Genomic DNA, 23,026 nt, shown 5'->3' with positions numbered 1-23,026 from the left:
TGCACTCGGAGGTGGGAGGAGTGGTGGTAAACCTGGGTATTGCTACATCTTGACAAGAACTGGAGACGTTGGCCTGTGTTGCATAAATATAGGAAGAATATTAATTTATTGTAAAAGCCCTAATTTATTCCAGCCGGAGGAATCCCCAGTGAATAATTATGCAATTAAAAAACCCCTTTTTATCATAACGCACCAACCCTTTGTCCAGTAACTTGTCAGATTAATTTAATTAAAAAACACGGTCTTAAAAATATACTTGTCTGCAACTGAAAGTGTGTAATCCCTTGAGACGGAAGCGCTAGTTAAACATGAGTTCAGCCCAACATAATTCTGCCACATTAGTGTGTATTACGGTATATTAATTTAGAGAGCAAGTTCCATAGATGACTGATCATTAATGTTTATTATGATTACATTATAGTAATCTTTGTTTAGTCAATAAACATTTACACTGAATCAAAAAATGGTGGTGTAGTGTGTAATATTGCAGCCACTTATCCATGTTCAGATAATTTTGTCCTAATGATACAGCAAGCATACATGGCTTTCTGTTAATTGGTTATACATTAGGCACTTTTTTTCTTCCATGCGGTTGCACTGTGCCAGATGAACGAGTGGATGTGATAAGAAAATAGCTGCGCTGTTTCAGACAACAAAAGAGTATTTCCAAAACCTCTTTGCTAGTAATGGGTAGAAATAATCCCTTTACTTCAGTGCTTTCAGAACTGGGAATGACTGATACATGCAGATATTTATATGCAGTAGGGAAACAAGTTTTATTTCACTCTGACATGCTTAATTCTCACCTATAAATAGATTTTTGACTCCTTCCAGCAGAGAAGGGATGGCAGGGCAGGGGGAAGAGACCAGGCTTACAGATTTCATGGACAATGAAATGGCAATGCATCACTGGTTTCCCAGTAGAGGAGGAAAACTAGTGATGGGCAGTCTACTAGAACTTGTAGGTTCCAAGTATAACCTGCTCGGTGTTTACCTGCCTGCTGCAGTCCTGCATCAGAGGTGATCCCAAGCATTAACAGAGGTGGGCAAGCTGCAGTATACTTTGAGGTTGGACACTCTATATAACTGTGGGAAAATGTTTTATTAGGTGAGTGAGGGCTCGTGGCAGCCTGTGGTCCAGAGACAGCTCTTGGAGGAAAGGCAGGAGTGGACAGAGTGGGGTTTATGCATCCATGGGGGTGGTTCATGGCCCAGGATGTCCCAAACCACAACACAGCCCCCGTGGCAGGAAGGGTGTGATTGTGCTGCCCTAGGCAGTAACCCTGTACTTTTGTATCTTTTTCCCACTCCAGCATCTGTACTATTTTAGATAATGATGTTCTAAATTTTCTTATATACAAACACATGTGTATGTGTAAAAAAAGCCACCCTAATGAATACATTGTTCTCCCTCAAGGCTCTCTCAGAGAGGAGACATAATTCTGTCCAACAAAAACTCAACTTCTCACTTCAGGAGTGTGCTACACAGTGTTTACCATCCACCCTGCTGAGAATTCACTTTCTTGCACAGTGTAGCAAATGGTGCTTTATCTATTTTATATACAGTGGATGTTTGCTTTAAATGAATGCAGTACTGGTTAAAAATTACCTAGTTGATGGCATTGGAAACTGAAGTCTGATTTATCTTCAGAACAAGTACAATAGAGCAGGCAGGGACCTCCTCCCCTCCCTTCACCGTTAATAAATTTTTGTTCTAAACAAGGTTCGAACCAACAGGTTTTAAGAGGATGCTTCAAAATTACATTTATCTTCTTCTTTGATAAAAGTGCTTACTCTTTCTGGTCTTTCCTATCTTTGCTGCTATACATCCATGTGGTGAACATAGTTTGCTTTGTATTCACACTGGTAGCTCAGTGATGGAAGTTGTTTGCGTACCAGGTTATTGAGCCATCAAGCTTCAACAAACACTGTATCAGAAATGAAAACTGTTGCTTAGAAAATTGCAGCTGTAGTTGCCAGGATAATTGTAACTACTAAGGGAATACAAACACTCATTCAAATTTACTCATTCAATCAGGTTTCACCATTAACAGTTTAAGCAGAAAAAGCATAGTGGGATGACTTCTTAAGCCTTAATAATTTAGGAAGTTGTACAAATAAAAGAAGATCTGCCTGCAAGTTTCAGACAGAATTCTGTTCTAACAAATATCAGAGTAGCAGTAGGAAATGTAGTGGGCTAAAGAAAGACCTTTTTTGCAGTTACGGACTTTCCATTCCCTTTGTTCCTGGAGGGTCTGCAACCTCGGAGGTTCATTTATTCATATGCAGCCTGAGAGCTTGAAATTTAATTGTGCTGAGAGTGGGAGAGATGAGAAGAGAGAGAACTTCAGGCAGGAGAACTTGGACATCAGCAAAGCAGAAGGCTCGGTTAACCAGCAGATTTGGTGGTGGTTGCAGGTGAAAAGTTATGCACAGAGAGCTAAGACAGGGTAAAGGAACTAGGGAGAAGATGGAAAACAAGAGAATTGTGGTGGAAACGAAAACAAAGAGATGAACAAAGGGGAGGGCCAGACAGAAAGAAGGGGAAAGGAGGCACTTGGTGGATGGGAAGACAGGAAAACAAAGAGAGAGGAGTTAAATTAAAGGAGGAGTACAGAGCCGCTTGAATGGCACAAAGAAGTGTGACTAAAAACACAGTCATGGAGGGAACTGCAAATAGCAGGTCCCCAACTCCCCCTCCTTCTTCACACTGCTAGCGAGGAGCAGGTTTACCAGTGAGTTGGTGTGTGGCTGAACAGAAAAGAGGATTATCCCATCCCATCTTGAAGTGGGAGTGTTAAAAGAGTGAAAGCACAAAAAGCCACGGGTGAGTTGCCAGCAAAAACTGGCATCAAAACCAGACTCCCTAGACCTAAGAGCAGTAACGCCTGGGCGTAGGGAACTAGGGTTTGGGGTGCAGGCTCTGTAGGGGAGTCGTGTGCTGTGGGGGGGAGGCCCACAGAGCGGCCAAATACCCATCGCACGCTATCCATGAGAATGGCTCTGCCAGGGTGAGACACCAGCCAGGATTTCTGCATGGCACCGGGCGGCTCTTCCGTGGAGAGTTATTTTTTCGTGGCTCAGATTTCCAGGGCAGATGTGCTCTGAGGAGCAAAGCCACATTTCCCTGGGGCTTCAAAATACCAAAGAAACAAAGCAATTCAGCTGTTTGAGGGGTTGGGTAATTAAAGAATAATGCTGTAGTATTTATGCAGGAGTAAATACTGAAAAAAACCCAAAAACAAAAACAAAAAAACCCCAAAAAACAGCTGCATGAACTTGGGCTTCTTTCCAAGTTTAGGACAATCTATACCATCACCAAGTAAATGCTGTTCTCCTGTTTTCCGAGCGCTGAATGGATGAGCCTAGTAGAAAATTGCTTTCAGAGAAATCAGTGCTGTTTGATCAGTGTGTAACTTGGTATGATAGAGCACAGAGACTCGTGACAGGAAGACTGTCTTCCTTTCTTTCTGATTTTCAAGGCTGTGTCTCAATCCATTGCAGGAATTAGCCTTTGTGTGTGCTCCTTCTCTGGTCATTATATGAAAAGCAGCTCAAAATCTCCCAAACTAATGTGATATAGAAAGGATAAAGTCTTTGGATTCTTTTTGAGGCCATATGCATTTAATTTTAATTTTTACTTTTCCATTTTAACATAATATATTCATCTCAGCCTTAAAACCAGTTAAGTTCTTAAGTTATTTCTGGGACAGTGTACTGATGCTACAGCACGGTGTTATTTTGTATGGAGATGGGTGGTTTGGACCATTATAAATTCTCTACTGTTTTTGTTAATTCTGAAAGAACAGAGGTGTCAACTCAACATGTAAGAACCCAAACCATGTTAATATTAATGCACAAGGCAAATGCTGAACATTTGCAGGAATATGTCATGCTAAAATTTAAAGCAAAATATTAGAAATTTTTGTGTCTTAAGTGATATGGAAATCAATTTACGTAGATGCAATTAAGTATAGCAATTATGCTTTTAAAGTTGATTCAAATATCCCTACATAGTTGAATAACCTTTTGTAAACTTGCATTGAACTTTTCAAAATAATAATTGTCTAATTGTAAATAATAATTTACCAATCTGTGTATCATTGTCCTTCAAATTACTTTTTCCTTTGAAAATGAACTTTTCATGGAAAGTTTGGTTAAAAATGTTTTGAAGTTGCAGAGGAATGTGGCCAGTTCTAGGGATTTGTGTATTTTTATCTTTACTGCACCAAAATCAGTGGAACTTACTTCAGTAGTAAAATTAATTTGGGATGAGAGCCCAAATGGAAAACTTAATAAAATCAAGGCTGTTTAAATTTTCCTGAATTTCAGGGTTCAGTAACACTTCTCATCAATATTGACGTGTGGAAGTAACACTAGAATATTGACTTTTCGAGGCTTCACGGTGTTTTCATTTTGAAAAGGGTATTTCAGTTCCGTGCAGAACCGGAGGGGCAGCCGCCCAGCTTTGCTCGCTGCTCCAAAGCCTCGCTACACGGCCGACAGCCTCGCCAAGCTGGGGACTCCAGCCTGTGGGGTGGATCTGTACCGGCCCTCGGCGTGGCAGGAGGAGGCATTGCAGCAAACAGGAGACCCACTTTATTTTAAGAATGGTTTCATCCTTCCGTCTCTTGGCTTGTATTCTTGCCATTTCGGATCTGCTCAGCCTGGTGGCTACAGTCAGGTGTTGACATCACACATCTGCTCATCGCTATCGCACAGGCCAGACTTTAGGACCCTGTATATTCTCCAAAAGATGGAAGCTGCTGTCAGGTACACCGGAGAGCATGGCTGTAGGGTGTAGGCTCCCTCTTCCTTCATCCCTTGGTGCTGGCAAGCAGAGCTGTACCGCATCTCCTCCCTACAGAATCCCAGCATCATCTCGGTTGGAAAAGACCTTGAAGATCCTCCAGTCCAACCATGAACCTCACACCGACCGTTCTCAACTCCACCAGATCCCTCAGCACTGGGTCAACCCGACTCTTCAACCCCTCCAGGGATGGGGACTCCCCCCCTGCCCTGGGCAGCCCATTCCAACGCCCAACAACCCCTTCTGCAAAGAAATACTTCCTAAGAGCCAGTCTGACCCTGCCCTGGTGCAGCTTGAGGCCATTCCCTCTTGTCCTGGCGCTGGTTCCTTGGGTCAAGAGACTCATCCCCCCTCTCTGCACCCTCCTTTCAGGGAGTTGTAGAGGGCCATGAGGTCTCCCCTCAGCCTCCTCTTCTCCAGACTAAACCCCCCCAGTTCCCTCAGCCGCTCCCCATCAGACCTGTGCTCCAGACCCTGCACCAGCTCCGTTGCCCTTCTCTGGACACGCTCGAGTCATTCAATGACCTTTTTGGAGTGAGGGGCCCAAAACTGAACCCACTCATCGAGGGGCGGCCTCACCAGTGCCGAGTCCAGGGGTAAGATCACTGCCTGCAGCCTCGCAGGGTGCAGTGGTAGCGGTGCATTGCCCACACTCGTGATGCTGGGAAGGCAAAGGAGGCACCAGCTCTCACAGGAAAAGTGCTGGGTTTGTTTTTTATTATCCTAGGGGAAATACAATACCGCATGCATACAGCAGTTTAGGGGAATCTGGGTCCTGCGTGCAAACCTCTGCTATCAGTTGGGTTACACACACAGGGTATAAGCAGTGGCCTGACAGAACGAGAAACAAGAGAGAAGAGAGGGTGAGAGAAGAAAAAAGGTAGCTGGGAAGTGTTAGTTTGGCACTGATAGGTTTAAAAACAAACCCACTTTATGCTGCCAAGTAAAACTTCAGAGTTTCTATGGTATGATAATTTGTTGAAACTGCGAAGAAGAAAGGGTTTTCCATATTTTCACCTGTGATGCAGATCTCAACACCACCGTTAAAAAATACTGTTATTTTGAGTGAGTATGTACTCCATACCCTTAGGTAGCCCACCCTCAGAGCATTTTGCACAAAATAGGCAGCAGAAGCTGGAAGAACAGGAATAGTTGGCTGGGCATTAGTGCTGCTGCAGCAGAAATCTGGGATCTGGGACGGGGAGCTTGTTGGAGGAAAAGGCTGTGAAGAGGTGGTGGGTGGTGAAGGGAAGCTGCCATCAGCTGTACCACTCACGTTACTTCCATGGGTGTGCAGCTGCTTTGCTGTTGAACCAGAGTTGCCTTTTAAAAAGCTGATCCATGCGGTGCGTATGTGGAAATACGGTAATCCTCTTGATTTTATTGATTCTGCCATGAAAAGTGTTCTAGGTTGTGACAGGCCCTCCAAGTAGCAAGGCAGGCTTTTGACATTAGCTGAACTAGCCCCAAATCAGTCCTTAAAATGAGAACTGCAGCCCTGTGTGCTCTCGCTGGCAGCCTGGTGTCTGCTTGCTGTGCGTGGCCTAGCTGATTCTCACCAAGGTATTGCCAACAAAGAATGGTAGGTCAATAAAGAATATGGAAATAAATGATGTCAAATACCTGCAACCAACTGCTAATGCTGAATATGGACACTGGTTTTGGTAGACATTGTGTAGGAAGTACACTGAGGAAAAGTACTATTTAGTGCAGAGAACCTTGTGGAAGAAAAGGAGGATGTTTTGAGTACACTTCTCACAAGTACGTTATGCACTCCGCTCATGTGTTGCTGGGTTTATAAACTCCATAGCAAAGTTCCTGCGGTATTATAAATAATAAAATAATCTTCTGAAATCACTTTACCTGGTTTGGTAGACGATACCCCTTAGCAAATACCGGGTTTACACAGACTTCTCATCCTATCAAAATGTAAATTGCAGACTGATGTTACACAGTGAGCTGTGTCACACCTTTTAAAAGTAACAAAGAGTATCAGTGGAAGGCAAGAAGATCAGGGGGAAAAAGAAAAAAAAAAAAAAGAGAAACCACACTATTTAAATTTGAAGAAGACTATATCTGACAGCTGAGTGAACAAAAAGAATAGGCATCAAAGACATCTGCGTCTTGACAAATGTTGGGAGCAATCCCTCGCCTTTGTTTGGGCTATCCGTAGATGCAAGTTCATTATCAAGCAGTTCTGCATGCGTGACTGCCTTCATTTTCGATAAAGTAATGCTCTTTTAGGGATGTCAGTAAGTAATAACCTTGCCTGTGGAGGGATATAGGATGTGGTATTTTATAAAATACTTCCAAATTTCTATTATTAATAAAAGGCTTGTAGTTTGGCTCTTTTCAGAGCTTTTTTTTACTGCCTTTTTGGTGGGGTGAGGTGGGGGAAGGCACTAAATCTGACAGTTTACTAGAAACAGTGCTAGGTAGCATGGAATGCTATTAAGGAGATTATGTTATCTCCTAGGAACAGAGAATGCTGTGGTCAACGGGAAATCAATTTCCGAGGGTGCTACAGTAAATTTGTCTTGTAACTGGAAACTTTCTAATTGCTGCCCCAAGGGAACAGTAAGCTGAAAACCAGGCAGATGGTTTCTTCCCCATTTCCCTTATTCTTTGATTCCATCTAAATTATTTCTAGCTTCTTAGTAACTTTGTGTTAAATGTTTGCAAATGTTTTAACGCTATCGTAGTTGCTCTCCCTTGTACAGTAACTTTGCTGTTCAAAAGCCAGATGTTTTTCGACAGGTTTTGGGAGAGATTTAAATCTTTCCTCTTTAGATTGAGCCACTACTTCTAACTGCAGCATTAGCAATTAGCATCAAGGAGAAATTGGTTTTTGTTCCATGCTATGCAGCAGGATTGTATCTTTTTTTTTTTTTTTTTTATTTCAAGCGGGGGCTCAAAGAAAGAGCTTTTTTCCCCTGTTCCATCAATTCATTGAGACTTTCATTACTCACGTCATCTGAAAAGCATTCTAGTGTCAAAGATATAGCCTCGTTTTTATGACTTATGATTTTATTTATGATTTACAGTTAGAATTCAATAGGATGGAAAGGCCTGTTGTAAATAGGTACTTTAGAAGGAAAGTAGAGCCCCATTTCCTTATAAGAGCTTTGGGAAATATTTGGTTGGGATGAAGTCTGTGAAGATCAGATATATTGAACATTGCCTTTCTTTGTTCTGAAAGTTTGGCAGAATGCAGGTGGTAGTCTATGAAAACTAAATTGAAAAACGTAACAGAAAATAAGTCACAAAGAGCTTATTGTGGTCAAGTTCCAGCTTGAGCAAAGAGCAGAAAGGCCTGCTCGAAATACTCGGTGGAGTTGGAGGCTGAGGAGTGAATACAGTTGTGAGGTGTAGGTTGAATTTGGAGCCCCTTGAAAACTTCTCAGTAGCATTACTTTCCTACAAAATGTAAACATTTCGTTTAGGAAAAAAATGCCGGGAGGAAATTGTTCAGATAAGATAGAAAAAGTCAGCTTTCCTTTTTTTGCAACTACACTTTGCTTCAAAAACACTTTTAAATTTTGTTTATTCAAAGTAGATACTTACGTGCCATTTACTCCTGACCATCGGAGGTACATGTGATCAGATGATATGCCAAGTAGTTCTGAGCAAAATATATCAATTACTAAATCATCTACAATACCTGCCACAAATCAGTTTCTAAAAAAAATGCATTATCACACTTGTTGCTAATTGTTAATTTTAGAAATGTCTAAATACCACTCAGAATAATAATAAACAAATTAATTACTGGTTGGAATATCAATCACTAAATATTTTTTTTTTGCATCATAATTTAAAAACAACAATGGAATTATAATTTGAATACCATGTGTTAAAATTGACATGAAGTGAAATATATCTGTCCCAGAATTGCTTTCATTTTTTAAAGAAAATTGTTGCTCAGTGAGAAATTGCGTAGTTTTCTCTTTTGAACTTAATGGGACTTTTTCTTGTGTATGTGCTTTTAAATTGAGAGTTTCCTGTCAATGGAGATAATTATTTTCAACGAGAAACAAATAAGATTGTTATAAAATAGTTGGTAAGTGTTTGAAAATCTTCAAAGTGTTAGACCCACGTTTATATTTTGTCTGCAGTGCAGCAAGTTATGGAAATGCATGGTTGCCTTTGGTGATAATTACTATTACATTAGTATCAGATCTGTGAAATGTTTTGAAAATTTATGGAAAACCTTGATTAGCCATCAGAAGCTCTTTTAAAGATGATGATGGCTAGCAGGTACTTGTTTTACTGTAGTACTTGGGAGCTGTAGTCATATACCAGGATGCAAATGTGTTTTGCCCTGCATAAACCAAAACCCAAAGGCCAGACTTTGCCTGTTAGAGCCCGGCTCTAGTTCACAGGTACGAGTAGTACCTGTGGTCGCTCCCATGACTAACCCCTCCTCAGGAAAACAGGTAAACATATGCTTATAATTAAACAGACATTTACTTACTTTGTTGATGTGCATTTTATTTCTAGAAAACTTCTTATATCCTTATGTACTTCCATATCCTTCCTCTGGTTTATAAAACCCCAAGGATGGTATCTAGCTTTCAGCATTGTGGGTCTGGAAAAAACGTCCTTAAGCTTTGGGCTGTGCAGAGTGGGCAGCAGCGAGCAGGCAAACTGTCTGGTCTTTGTTTATAATTTCCAGTTTCAGTGCTTTGAAGGAGCAATATAAAATCTAACCTCTTGGCAGAGGAGAACGTCACGCTCGTGTATGCCTTTTTTCAACAACCAAGCCATGAATTTACCTGTTTTCTTTTTATTTAACATGTTTAGGTGAAACCAAACTGGTATAAACCAGGGGTTTTAAATTAAAAGGAGCATCATAAAAGCTCAATTTCTTTCTTACCTCCGCACCCAAGTCTGGATTTTTAATTTAAGGAAAGTACTTATTTTGCTTTTTGGAGCAGCTGCTTGGGGAAACACATCTTCTAAATTGTATTCTTTGCTCCTGATGCTCACTTTGGGTGTGTTACTTAGTATTCTGTTTACAAAGCGCTCCACAGAGCATTTGACAAAAAGCAGTGATTACGCACAGGAACTGCTGTTTTTTCAGTTTTTTATATGTTAATGCTCACTTGAAATTTTCATGAAGCTTTTTCATGTGAAACATGAGGCATAGAATGTTTCCTGTAATAAAACTTAAAACTGCTGCAGAATAAGTGACTTTGGTGTGAGAGTAGGGGGATATATATATCTTCTTCATTAGAGAAATAAAATTAAGAAAAAAATTAAGGTTTAAGTTGTTTCCAGAAGTGAATTAATCTGCAATTCTGATGTCTATCATTAAAAATGTGTAATATGTAAGTATTTGGAAGAACAACCCCCTGAAATAAACAGGTCAATTTGTTGAAAGTCTTGTTGTTATACGTATCTTGCCTTTTTTTGGACAGCTGTTTTAAAATACTTTTATAATACCCTGTGTTGTACGAAAATGGTGGCCATGTGCCGATGAGCTGGTTCCTCAACAATAATTGGGATTTTTGGGTTGGGGTTTTTTTGTTGCCTCTTTATATCTGTATGGTGGGTAAAATATGCCACATTGTGATAACAGCAACTTTTGTTTATTTTTGTAGGGTTGACCCAAGGACCATTTCATCCTTCAAGAATCAGTTAGCCAGATCTGCATAGGCTTGTTCCTAAGGGGAAACATGTCTGAGATTGACTATGAGAAGTTAGCTGAAATAGGTAAATAATTTTTATTATACTTCAAATGGCATCTGTGTGGAGTTACAGGTGATTTAATAGAGCATCTTCGGTAAGTGAGAGGCTTCACCAACATTTTGTAATACTCCTTGGAGCAATCCAATATGACTTACAGCCACTGTACTGATGTGTATCCTATTAAACCATTAGGGTTGAAGGTTAGTTTAATACATGCAGTTTTTATGAATTATTGGTAGATGTTCCTAGTGCAATTCTAGGCTATTGGAATATCGCCATCATCACATATTGTGGCACAAATGGGAGTCATTACTCCAAACAGACAAGTATTGAAAGCGTAGAGATTGCTGGATTGCATGTTATCTCCAAAGATGTTAGTGGAGCTGAGCAATCTGAACATGACATTAGGGGCCTCATCATTTTGAAAGATCAGCATTACATTTTTTTTTTTTCCTTAAGTTTTTGAGAATGCCAGGCTGAGCCCCAGAGCAAGACTCTTCCAGATCTTCCCCAACCCTTTGCCCCCTGCCTCTGTTTCCCTGTCCCTCACCTTAGCTCTGATTTCCCCAGATCATGACTTCCAGGAGCAGCTTTTTCACTCCCAGGGCCTGCTTCAAAGCCCACTGGAAGCAATTTTCCCCTCAGCCTCAACAGGCTCTGGATCAGGCCCCTCGTGTTGTCTCCCAGCCTGGGTTAAACAGCCATAAAAGTGTGAATAGTAACAGATGATCCTCTGCTGTAGCTCATGGAGCAGGGCAATAAACTCCTCTGTCATTTGCAGGAGAAAAATGGAGCTGAGGTATCCCTCAGTTTGGAACAATGAATCTTCTTTTTTATTTGGGTTTATTAAACATCTCCTGAGCTCCAGTCCTCTCATTCACATGTTTTTTTAAGGGAAAAAAAAAAAAAAAAGGAAAAAGAACGTACAGAGAATTATGCTGCTTAGGTTGGGGTTAACTAGCTTTTCAGCAGATATGATTACTGCTGGGACTTCTTTAGTCCCTGTGAACGAGTGCAGTACAAATGGTCATATGTATTTACTTTGCTTTTCTAGTTCTTTGGCACATCTCAAAGCCTGTTAGCTTGATATCTATCCTTTGTACAAATCCTTACCCCTGCTTTTTGGAAACCTGTCTGGTTTTATGCATAGTACAAAATACTTTTTTACAGAAGGAGTTAGCCTCTGCCTCTCTGTGTCAAAGGCTGCAGTTAACATATTGGTTGTTTCTTTTGTGTTCAACTTGAATATACATTTCACTTTTAATAAAGCCTGTTAAGTTTCAGTGGATTATGTAAATGGTTTACAGCTCCTGCTTCACATTCCCACAGACCAACATTTTCTATTTCTTTTTCTCTCTCCCTTTTGAAACTTTGTTACTTGAGAGGTTACAGTGCTCAGACATGGAAAAAAAAAAAAAACCCAACCCAATAAACAAAGTAGTGTTTTCCTTGTTCTGAGTTTTAATATGACTTAAATATTTTTAAAAAGGAAAAAACTGTGAAATTCATAGACTGCATTATGTTTATGTTATTCTTCCCAGCTCTTGGGACAAAAACATTCTTTAATGTGAAATAACATTTTTCCAGTTAAGGTTAGTGTAGCTTTTTATGTATGATACACTTTTAAAGGGCAGAAAAATACACATTTTTGAGATAATAATAATTTAAACTTTTTGTGTGTATGAAGAGGACTCTAATGATGTATTTCTAAAGACAGATCTTTTTTTTTTTTTTCCGCCGTGGGGCTGCTGATTTATTTTTTGAGGAGGCTTTAGTGTGAATTCAGACATAAAGTAATGTAAAAGTAGTACACGTGTTCCTGACTCCTCTTTGTCTTTGAGAAGCCCAGCCACTAGTAGCATTTTTCATCCTTGTGAAATGCATTTTTGGTACAAATCAAGTTAAAAATGAGACAATAAAGCTTTCATGTGGCTGTTTATAGGACGAAAGATACTGAGAAACTGTGAGTGGAAAGCATTCAGAAATATTTAGTAAGAGTTTTTCTCTAACGCTTATTAGCTACTGGCACATAAATCTGGCTGAAATCAATACTTAATATATTCTGTCTGCCCTAGTGTGTCTTGCGTGGTGCAAGACAGGGCATATGAAATATGTAGATGATCAGGAGGCAAAATGTTCTTGAAGCACTTTTAAAAGTGGCACTAATAATGTTATAGGTAAAACTGTTAATTCTACCTTATTAAAACTTGCGTGATAAACAGAGATGGATGGTGTGCCGGGGGTGCTGCACCTTATCAGGACGTTTAATTTTTCTCTTTACGTGTGCCTTTTCTTCTCTTAAGCCACCAAGACACTTGTGTGTTAGTGTGTCAATTTAATGTTGTTCCTGTCAGTTTCTAGAAAGCATAAATTTGAATTGTGTAGAATCATTAGTGACAGTAATTATCCCAGAATCTGTGTTCATTTGGATATGTACTTAGGATCAGCTCTTCTTGAACCTTACAACACTTTGGAAAAAACTTGGAAAAAAAACCGAACCAAACCAAAACCAAAAAACCCTGGAACAAGATCAATTGACCTTGTGTTGGTCATTTCAGTGCCGAGTAGATTTTAATTCTAGGATCTAGTCCAGATTCCACTGAAGTTGGGGGAAGAATTCCCATTGGTCTTACTGGGCTTTGAGCAGACTTTTGCACCTTTGCTTGGCCTCTAGCCGGAGTTACACGCTGGATGGACATTTGGCTGCCTTGCCTGTTGCAAGTTCCACAGGTTAAAGGATTTCAAGGAAACAGTGGATTTTGGGGGAGGCGAGATGGAGATTTGTTTGCGGTTTGCTACCTTTACGCTAAGTGGTGGGTCTGTTCCCAGAGAGCGTTCACACGGGGGCTTATTGGGGAGTAGCTGTCATCGCACATGTTCACATACTGAAACTTTGACTTCTCCGTTTGGGCAACCCTGAAATAAAAGGCAAGAAGCTGGAGATGGATACAACAAGCAGATTGTGGGAGTGTAGATGAGACAACACCAGCAGTCATGAATAGCAAGGTCACAGTGTGCCAGCTGTCCAGTCATTGTCGAGATTTTTGTGAGCATCACAGTAGATATTAATCTAAAGGAGGATGTGGAGGTTCCTTTGAGATACTGAAGGGTTGCTTTTCCCACACACAGGGAAGGGTAAAGAACAAGGAACCGATTTGAAACTGCAACAAATGGTGATAAAGGCCTGTGTTTTTGTCGAACTGAGCTAAAATTCAGCCCTCCAGAAATATATTGGAGGCAAAATTTTTCTCTGTTCATCAGCACTTAAGCATTCTTGCTTGCTCCTTTAGAACTGCAGAAAGATGAAGTGGAAAATACACAGTCAGAACAGGAGGAAACATTTATGCCTCCACCACTTGAAGATCCTGAGCTAAATATCAATCACCCCTACTATGATGTTGCGAGACATGGCATCATTCAGTTAGCAGGTACGTGTGGAAGATGCTATGGCTTTACCTTACTACATCCCTTACCACATTTTTCTCACTGTACTCCTCAAGGTGATGCATAGGAATAATGTTGATGCTTTCAGCCTTCATCCTGAAAAGCAGCTGAATAGTAATATGTGAACTTGGTGCTCTTCTGCAGATGAATTATGAGCCAAATATTTGAGCTTAATCTTGCTTTAAAATATAACTATAGCAATATATTATAATCTGAGGCCTAACTGTGGCTGTAACAGATCTGTACTTTATTTGTGATAAGCTGTTTTGTTTTCTGAGTAACCTGAATTGTTGTGTAGCCACACATAATAATTTTTCTAGTCTGCCCTGGAAAGGGTGTGCAACTGAAGAGATATGGGTTACTGTATAAAAACTAACAAAAGGCAGAAAGGAAACTGTTGAAGTAAATGTTAACTGCGTTTATCACCTGACTTTCTGTTGTGACAGGGAGAGGAGCTATGGGTACATAGCATAGTTAAATATTGGATCATTTCATGTTCGCAGTTACTTATTTTTAAAACATTCTGGCAATGTATAAGACATGTGGGCATATTTATGATATAAAAGCACCTCTTTAAAGAACTCATTACATATTTTTTTCCTTTTGGCTTATTTCTGGCATCGATGTGCTTGTTAAAATCGTACTGATAATCACAATCCTGAACTAAAGAAGTGTGTACAATAAGACATAAGTAGTGTTATTTAACACTGCTCATCCTAATGAAGTCTAAGATTGTGTCATATTGTGCATACTTTTTGTACTGCATACTTTACTGAGCCTAGATTATGATTCCTCAAGAATTTTATAACTCGGGTACCTTCCTGAATTGGAGCCATGTTATCCAGGTGAATATCAACTTTAGCAAAATCAGTCCTCTGGTGAAGTATGATTGTCTAGGGCAGTGAAATCTGTGGCAATTTGTCTTCAGACTTATAGTGGGAGTAGAATTTTACCCATAGTAACTTTTCTTCTTGAAGCTAGTTATATACAGGATAATATTTTTTACCTTCTTTAAAACTACCCCGCCCCAGCATTAACACTCAGATAAACAAGGGAATAACAGATTCCCATTCCTGTGATTCAGAAGCTACTACCTGCTAACCCACTAGGATGTTTCTCACTTAAGCCCCAGCTTTGGGATAGGGGAAATGCCAAGATATGAAGTTATTAATGAAACCATTGAAATCAAACTGACAAAGTGTGAAATAGATGTGTTAACAGACACACTGGATACACCAGAGTCACTATAACTGTCCACCTAAGAACCTCTTCCATCTGCTATATTAGGCAGTGCTACATGATAGCACTTTAAAAGAGATCTTCAAGACTTTTTTTTTTCTCCTGCTAGTATACTCGACATGAAATTGTGATTGGCCATGTACTGTTTCAAATTTAATCATACACAACTATTTAGTAAATGTGTGCTGTTGCTCCTCATTCATCGTTTACTCAAAGCTGCCCTGGAAGTCATAAGCGCTTGGTGTTTGTCTGTTTTAGCTGGTGTTAATTCTGAAGGGTCCTTGTGTGCTTATTTTCCTTGGAAGAACCATTGTGATTTTTGCAGCTATGGGCAGGGCTGCTGGGTGATAAGCTGAAACCCCTGAGCCTGTGCTTAGACAAAGCTCCTTTTCTCCATCCCTCCAGACTGGGGGAAAAGGGGACAAGTTGGCAATCTGATTAAGTTGGCCTTGACTGACCAATAAGACATTCCCTGCTGATTTAAAAATAAATAAATAAATAAAGAGTTTACTTACTACCAAGGCAAACAAAAACTATAACTTCCGTGGTCTCAGAAGGGCTCTGTCATTTGACTTGGAAGAGTTAAAATCATGGGGGGACTCGAAAAAGGGGAAAATTTTTGAAATGAGAAGATGAAATATACTGGAACAGCACCTTTAAAATATTCATGCCTTCACTGCTGGTGAAACAAAGAACATGTGGTGGGGACAGAATGATAACCAGCCTGCCCTTCCCCGAGCAGTCCCGCCTGGCTTCATCTTATGCCTTATTCCTGTGTTACAGAACAGGAATGTGCTTCACTTTAGTAAAGCGAAAGCCACAGTGTATTTTAAAGAGACCTACCTGTAGCTTCCATAGTTTCGTTCTGTAACTTGCTCCTTATCAGTGTTTGTTTGGAATAAAGCCCAAACATTAAGTATAATCCTGGTTTAAATTCACCGGAGCAAAGGGAGATGTTCACAAGATGAATCTTGACTGAAATGTTGGATTATCTCTGATGGTTTTATCCTTAATACTGCAGTCGTTTGTAGGGAAGAAAGTCCCCTAGCCATTGTTTAAGCTCAGAAAAGACTGACTAGCTGCCATTTCAGTCAGAAATATATGATGGAATTTTGCAAGTTTACTGGACAGTTTAAAGGTCAGGAACCGTGCTTCAGAAGGCAGTCTGCACCTCAAAAGCAGCTGTGAATGTGGCAGGGAAAAGGAGAACGCAGAGGTGTGCGTGTGACTCCAGAACATGGGGAAGGTGAACTGTGATCCAAGGACATGCTTCACCTCCACGAAACAAGACCTTCCTGTCCCCAGTGGAGTCAGGTTTGAGTGTTTTCTGGGCTTAGATTCAAGTGAGGGAAGGATGAGCTCTTCAGATCTCCTTTGCATCTTGGAAAAGGCCATTCCCTTTTGAAACACATAATTTTTAAATGATTTGTTCCTAGTTTATAATTAATAATGTCTTTGAATAAGACAAAGTATAATTTCAGTGTTTGGAATGGCTGTTTTAAAGCAATTCTGAAAGCTTTTCCTTCAGTTTTACTTCTGTGACTGAAAGACAATGAGCTGTATTGTTGGAAATGATTGAAGAAAAAAAATTTAGGTGAGCATATTTGCAGTAATTCATCCATCTCTTAGTGATCTAGTTTCCAACAGTTAATTTTTAAAAAAACCCTAAAATTCCTTCTTGCTTCTCACAAATTCAAATGACTCGTACCTGCTTTCCATAACAATAGCTTTGACTGTATGCAAAGGAGATTTTTCGAGTTGTATTCATACAGTGTGAAAATACAGTTAATTGAATAAGAACAGGGGACGTTTTAAAAAGATGTAAGCTTTAATAATTGTTTATTAATTACAGACTGATTGATGTCACTAATACCAATGTGCAGCTGACTACTCTAAGCATATGTAAATGGCACAGTGCTGCAATGATGGTTCTTTTTATTTCTGTTTTGAAGGAGAAGTTTCAATCTGTTGCCTAAAAGGAAACTCAAGATCATTTTTCTTTGTGACAAAAAGGAAGGGACGTAGAAGTATGTATGATGCATCAAGCTTCCTTATTTTCTATAGTTTGCTTCTATGATATGATTGCTGACAATGTTTTGCAGCATCTTTTTTTGAATCTGTGCTTATTTAGCAGGACTCTGTCTCTGATGCTTGTGTTTTCATTAACTGACAGTGACATCCTCTTGTGTGTTAGGCAAAACTTTTTAATGGAATCAAAGTCCATCATTGTTTTAAATCTGAATTTCCCTTCTGAGACTCTTACTGCTTTTCTAGTTATATTTAAAGATTTCAGATACCCAGCCTGGGTCTTTGTAGAGACTGTATTTTTCTTCAGGATCCAGTTGATCCCATGCCCCTTTCTGATTTTGAACCAGTGCATTAGATACTGGTTAGAATAGTATTTTGTAGATCAGACTGTGAACAGTAAAGTTGTAATTTCATTTTTATAACATGTAAGGAGTGAATTGTAATGAATTACCTAATAAGCCTAAAATACAAGTTGTAATAATTTTCAGTCCATCTCGGTGACAGCTTTGCTACTCCTTGCAATACCTTCAGAAACAGATCTGTGGTCTGTAAACTGCAGTGCCACAGGAAAGAACTGGGTTTAAAGATTTTTTTTTTTTTTTTCTTAAAAGATTTCCTTTCTGGGTTTTGTTTTGTTTCCTTTTTTTTTTTTTTTTTTGTTTAATTTCCAAAGGGTATTCCTGAAATCAGTATCTCTGACATTATTTCATAAGTACCCTTTTGGGGAAAACAACAAATCAGCTGGAGAGACCTCAGCCTTCGGCAGTTTTCAAGAAGGAAGCTGAGGGCTCTGGTTGGTAACATATTTGCAGCACAAGAGCGGAGTTTAATGTGGGCTTTGCACTTTACAAAGCATATCCTAACCAATTGGGTGTTGTCTTGTTTTCCTCTCAACTGCTGTGAGAGCAGCTCCAGAATAAAGGTTGATATCAGTGAAAAGTGTTTCCTGCTCTAGTGAAGAGGGAGCTTGCCTGAGTGCTAGAAACATGGGTTCAAATCCTTTACACAGGGATTGAGCTTGGATTTCCCAAATTCTGCACCACTTCTCCTCTTGCTTCTTCAACCATTTTCTTCTCAGAATGTGAAAGGAAATAAATCCTTACTTTACTGCATTCCTCGCTTTGAACATCAGGCTGTAAGTTATAGTGTCTTTTTTAAAGATAAAACTGAGTTAATTATATCAAAATATATGGATGTGCTTTCTTGTTGAATCTGAGAAAATATAACGGGTCTGCTTTAAACCTCATTTAGTAGAGCTTGCTAAAATAAATGATGGCTCAAAGTGCCAAATTCAAATGTGAGTGTGAACTCAACTTTATGTTTGGGAGTCCTGACAATATAACACAAGTCATTCTACACCTGAATATACCTTATTAAAAAGAAAATCCTGGCACTATTTCCCCTTTATCAAGTAAATGTAAATTATATTTCCTTTCTGCTTGACTGTGCTGCTGTTTCTTTGTTTTCCTTAAATTTTCTTCTACGCTTTCTGTGAATTATCAAAATACTTAGTTTTGCATCACTGAAAGCAGGTTGATTTTCAGTTCCCCTTTCATGATTAGAGCATTGTTCTAGTCCAGAGTCAGCCAGATAGAACTGTACTGACATTAGAGAGGTTAGCTTCAGCAATGGCTTTAACTCACCCTTGTTCGACTTCTTTTACATACTTTAAAAGGAGCACAGATGAAATGTAAATAATTAATTACATCAAAAAGCAAGCTATCCTTTTGGTTTCAGCTGATCTGAAGAAAATGTGCTGTGGCAAAGTGTTTTTCGTAGACACAATTTAAAAGACAAATTGCTCATGGAGGAATCTTTGGGGAATCTTGGCTTTCTGAGGGGAATGAACAAGGTTCCTGAGGTAGGAAATCTCCTGAACATTCACTTATAGGCATTCCTATTTAAAAAGACACCTGAGCATGTACTTGATTTTAATTGCAATTTTAGCATTTTCCAGAATGAGCCAGGTGCAGTGCAGGTGCAATCCTCTCACAGAAAGCTGGTTTCTAAATAAACTGGTGGACACGAGTAGACTCCAGAGGAACGAATGCAAAAAAAGGGAATTTTGTGAAATCAAAACAAGTATGCTCTTGGAACTTAGAGTTGGTGTCGTTCTCCGTATTTCCTTGGTGGATCCGATCTCTGTCCCAAAGGATAAACATTACAGTGGATGTTTTAATACTTCTTTAAGCTGACTAATAGCCATTGTAATGTATTTTAATATGATCAGCCGAGGTGATCAATGCCAGGAGAAAGACGACTCATATGTCTACAGCCAAAGGTATGAGCTTCTCCCGCTATGTTGAGGCTCAGCTGTGTTATCTTGGCTGTGTATTTCTTAACTGATTAAGAAGTTTGCCATCGTGGATGGGCAGAGCCCCACGGTGAATTAGCTGTGGGTGTATTTACTGTCCATTACTCAGCCTAGGCAAAACACAGAAGTTTCATGATGGCTTTTTTGCGACGCCGTATTTCCCTGAGCTGTAGAGAGTAGGAAGCTTGAAAGCAGTTTGTCTTGCCATTTAACACGGTGTAATTGAGGTTTGGGCTCATTTTCTCTAGCTTAAATTCTATGAAAGAAACAAATACATGAGCAAGTTTTTTCACTGTTGTGGCAAGTCCCCTGGATTTTGACCCTGCTTCTACTCCCACTGAAACCAGTGGCAGAACTTCTGTTGCCTTTAGGATGTCACTTTGCTGTGATGTGATAATGACAAGCTTCAGTGAAGTAAAATGATATTTCACTTTTCACTTATAAAATAGTAATGTTTAGTATCTTCAGAACAAAAGCTCTTAAAAAGTTGTGCTAAAATTACAGCATTCAAAAGATCTCATTTGCAAATTGGAATGAGCTATATCAGTAGAAAAAACTTTTTCATTTTCAAGAAGCAGTCAGAAAGTGCTGTGCCATCCAAATTCTTAATTAAAAAGTAGAACAATCCCTTTTCCCACTTGCCCTTCCCTGTGTCTCACTGTAAGTTTTTTCTACTGGTAAGCTTGCTATCTAAAGCGATGTATGATTCATATTTGTTTCAGTGAAATCCAGGCAAATAAAACCCCAGCAGATAGCTTGTCTTTTAAAGTGCATAAATCTCATTCTGGACAGTGTGCTCTCCACACCCCTCTCTACTCGCCGAGCGCAGAGGAGGCGGCTGGTGTCGCCGTGCTCCGGGGCCAGCACAGCCGATAATCCTGCGGCTGCCCGGGATTGTCTCGGCACCACAGCGAGTGCCTGAGCCCTCCTGTGGGCCTGAGGAGTCCGTCAGAGCGTTTTGTGCACCAGGGCAGAATCTGAGCCAGTGGCTTTTAAAAAAGTGTAGGCAGGTGGCTAGAGGAGTGTGAGTGCCCAAGCACTCAGTCTTTGGGAATGCCTCCCAAATACCTGGAGCTCAAAACCAGTGCAGAAAGATAAGGGGAGGAGCAGGCTTTCCTGGGAGGGTGGGACAGATTGTCAACTGTCATCTGAAAGTGGTTGGTGACATTAGCCTAGGAAATAAAGGAGGTTAAAACAAAGCTCCATTTTTGACCTGAAAGCAAAACATGAAGGAGGAAAGCTGATACTGCACTTCTTCTTTGCTTTGTCCCCTGTAGGAAATGAGGCATCTTTCTGTTTAAGTCCAAGTAGTAGGGAAATATGGGTTTTGCGGGATAAAAACATACTCTGTGCTGATCTTATAATCAGTGTATTTCCCATTACACTCTCCTTTGACTGTGCCGATAACTATCCCTCCCCACTTTACTCTTAAAATGCACTTTCACATGTTTGGGTAATAATTATATGCTGAGGGTCATGACATTCAAACTATGTTGGACTGAGAAGCAAATGCTGTAGAAAATGCCACGGGAATTTCCCAGGGTGCTCGGTCACAGCCCTTCTGGTGGGGGGCAAGGAAAGCTGCTTCTGTTTCCCTCAGCACTTTGTGTGCCACGTTAAAATTCGATGTTGTTCAAAACATGATGGATGCCTATGAAGAGCGAGCAGCCTCTTCCCTTTCATTAGCTGCCGTCACTAATGGGAAGCTGGCACTGCTTTATTTAGTTTTTAATGGAGTTGAGGTTACCGGTCGCCTTTTCTGGTTTGCGGTTGTTGCCTGTGTGGCACTGTGGTGTGGGAGAACAAGGTGCTCTGCTCTGCTGCTAATTTTGAAAACGTTTCTCTGCCTCAGATTTCTCATTATTGAAACCAAGCAATTATGTGTGTTTTATGTTCCAAGTGTATCTGCAGTCTTTTATAAAGCTGGGGATTTTTTTTTTTCGCCTTTTAATTCAAGCAGTTGAATGTGACCAACAGTAACAATTAGTGACTCATTTAGTAATTTAACTGGAAACCTTTCTTAGTTTTATTTTGCTCATAAAAGTGATTGTCTCTAACAAATAAAATATCCTACAGTGCATTGTAGCACAGCTATTTTTTCACAAACAAGTCATGATTTAGAGAACAATCTTTTATTAATGTTTTAATTTAATTTTAGTACATCATTCATATTAATGCGTGTCACATTATAATGCCTTTATAAGTACTCTGAGAATATCAGATAAGACACTTAAAAATAACTTCGGGAAATAAAATTATGATCTGTTAAAGAACAATATGCAGACATACCTGAGTACAATAATTGTTTTGTTGTGCATGGTCTTCCTTTAGTGGTGCACAAGCACTTTATTTAACACGAGTCAGAATTTATTTTTAATGTGGGAAGAGGCACCAGGCCTTGTGGGTTGAAAAAACACCTTTGAGTAATATAATAAAAATAAGTAGTCAGCTGAAAAGGAAGGGGAAGAAGGAACCAGCCAGCAGAGAAAGCTATGTTTTGGAAGTCAAAGGTACAGGACTAACGTATTTGCCAAAAGTCAAGCTGAGTTAGATCGTTAAAGCAAATAGCAGAAAGTTCTTTGGTTGTATAAATAAAAAAAGACAGAAGTGATCTTCTGTGAAATAAGAGTGGGGTGGCCATCAGAGATAATCCAGCTATAGCTGTCCAACTACATTAATACTTCATCTTGCTTTTCAGTAAAGACAGAAATATTTTTAAGTCCTGCATGTGATGTTTATCTGCAATTTATTATCTATCTTACCCACCTGTGTTTAGGAAAGATGCATTCAGATTGGAGTAGGGTAGAGAATAGCTAGGTTGGGGAAGAGATGGAAGATCTAACTTGTTTACAAGCGGTAAAATACAGGCTGGGAGGGGATATGATTGTTGTCTAGAGAGTCCTTCAGGATGGTAAATAGTACTGAAGGAGAAGTGCTGCTTCAGCTGAGTGATGTCATTGTCACACAAACAAATCGGGACAAACTTGCTATGACTTTTAGACTGGAATTGAGAAAGCAGGTTGCTAGTTCTCAAAGCAGTGAGCAGGAGGAGCAAGAAACTCAAAAAAACAAACTGTTTTTTAAGATGGAGCTCAACAAATCGGTGGAAGGATTATGTAGTGTAGTTTCTGGTGATTAATGCAGGCTTGGAATTGATAATACAGATACCTCCCAGCCTGTGTTCATACATGAAAAGTCGTTAAGGGTTAATCTCACCGCTTCCTCTTCTCCTTCTGCACCTAAAACAGAATGGATTTAACTAGATGCTGTCCCATCGTGGCCTCTGTAAGTACCGTTAAGCACAACTAGGTAGGAACTGGACAAAGCAAATACAGAGTTTTTTTCCTTTCTGTGGAATCTGTCAGGTGAGGACAGCCACCTCTTCCTGAGCTGAGTGAAGGGAAGCATGTTACTATCAGCGGTGAGTTGTCATGGAAAATGTGTGTTTTCAAAGCTGGGAAGTGTTCTGTTTATTCAGATCAAGTAATTTGAACCAATAT

General features: G+C 39.8%; 1 protein-coding gene across 4 annotated transcripts in view; it reads left to right on the top strand.

The window, feature by feature from the left end:
- ARHGAP8 (Rho GTPase activating protein 8) overlaps positions 1 to 23,026 on the top strand; it is an 82,325-nt gene that overhangs the window by 12,838 nt on the left and 46,461 nt on the right. For 2 of the 4 annotated variants that reach the window (XM_074872137.1, XM_074872138.1), the window contains exons 3-5: positions 10,414 to 10,525; positions 13,792 to 13,929; positions 17,137 to 17,211. In XM_074872137.1, coding sequence (XP_074728238.1) covers positions 10,489 to 10,525; positions 13,792 to 13,929; positions 17,137 to 17,211 — 250 coding nt within the window. In that variant the 5' untranslated portion in view covers positions 10,414 to 10,488. Of the gene's footprint in view, positions 1 to 10,413; positions 10,526 to 13,791; positions 13,930 to 17,136; positions 17,212 to 18,233; positions 18,348 to 23,026 lie in introns of those variants that run through there. The other 2 variants (XM_074872139.1, XM_074872140.1) reach the window with 2 other exon arrangements.

This window comes from Strix uralensis, chromosome 5 (assembly GCF_047716275.1).
Source record: "Strix uralensis isolate ZFMK-TIS-50842 chromosome 5, bStrUra1, whole genome shotgun sequence".
Lineage (NCBI taxonomy): Eukaryota > Metazoa > Chordata > Aves > Strigiformes > Strigidae > Strix > Strix uralensis.
Note: the sequence above shows the minus strand (reverse complement) of the source record. Positions and strands in the feature narration are given on the sequence as shown.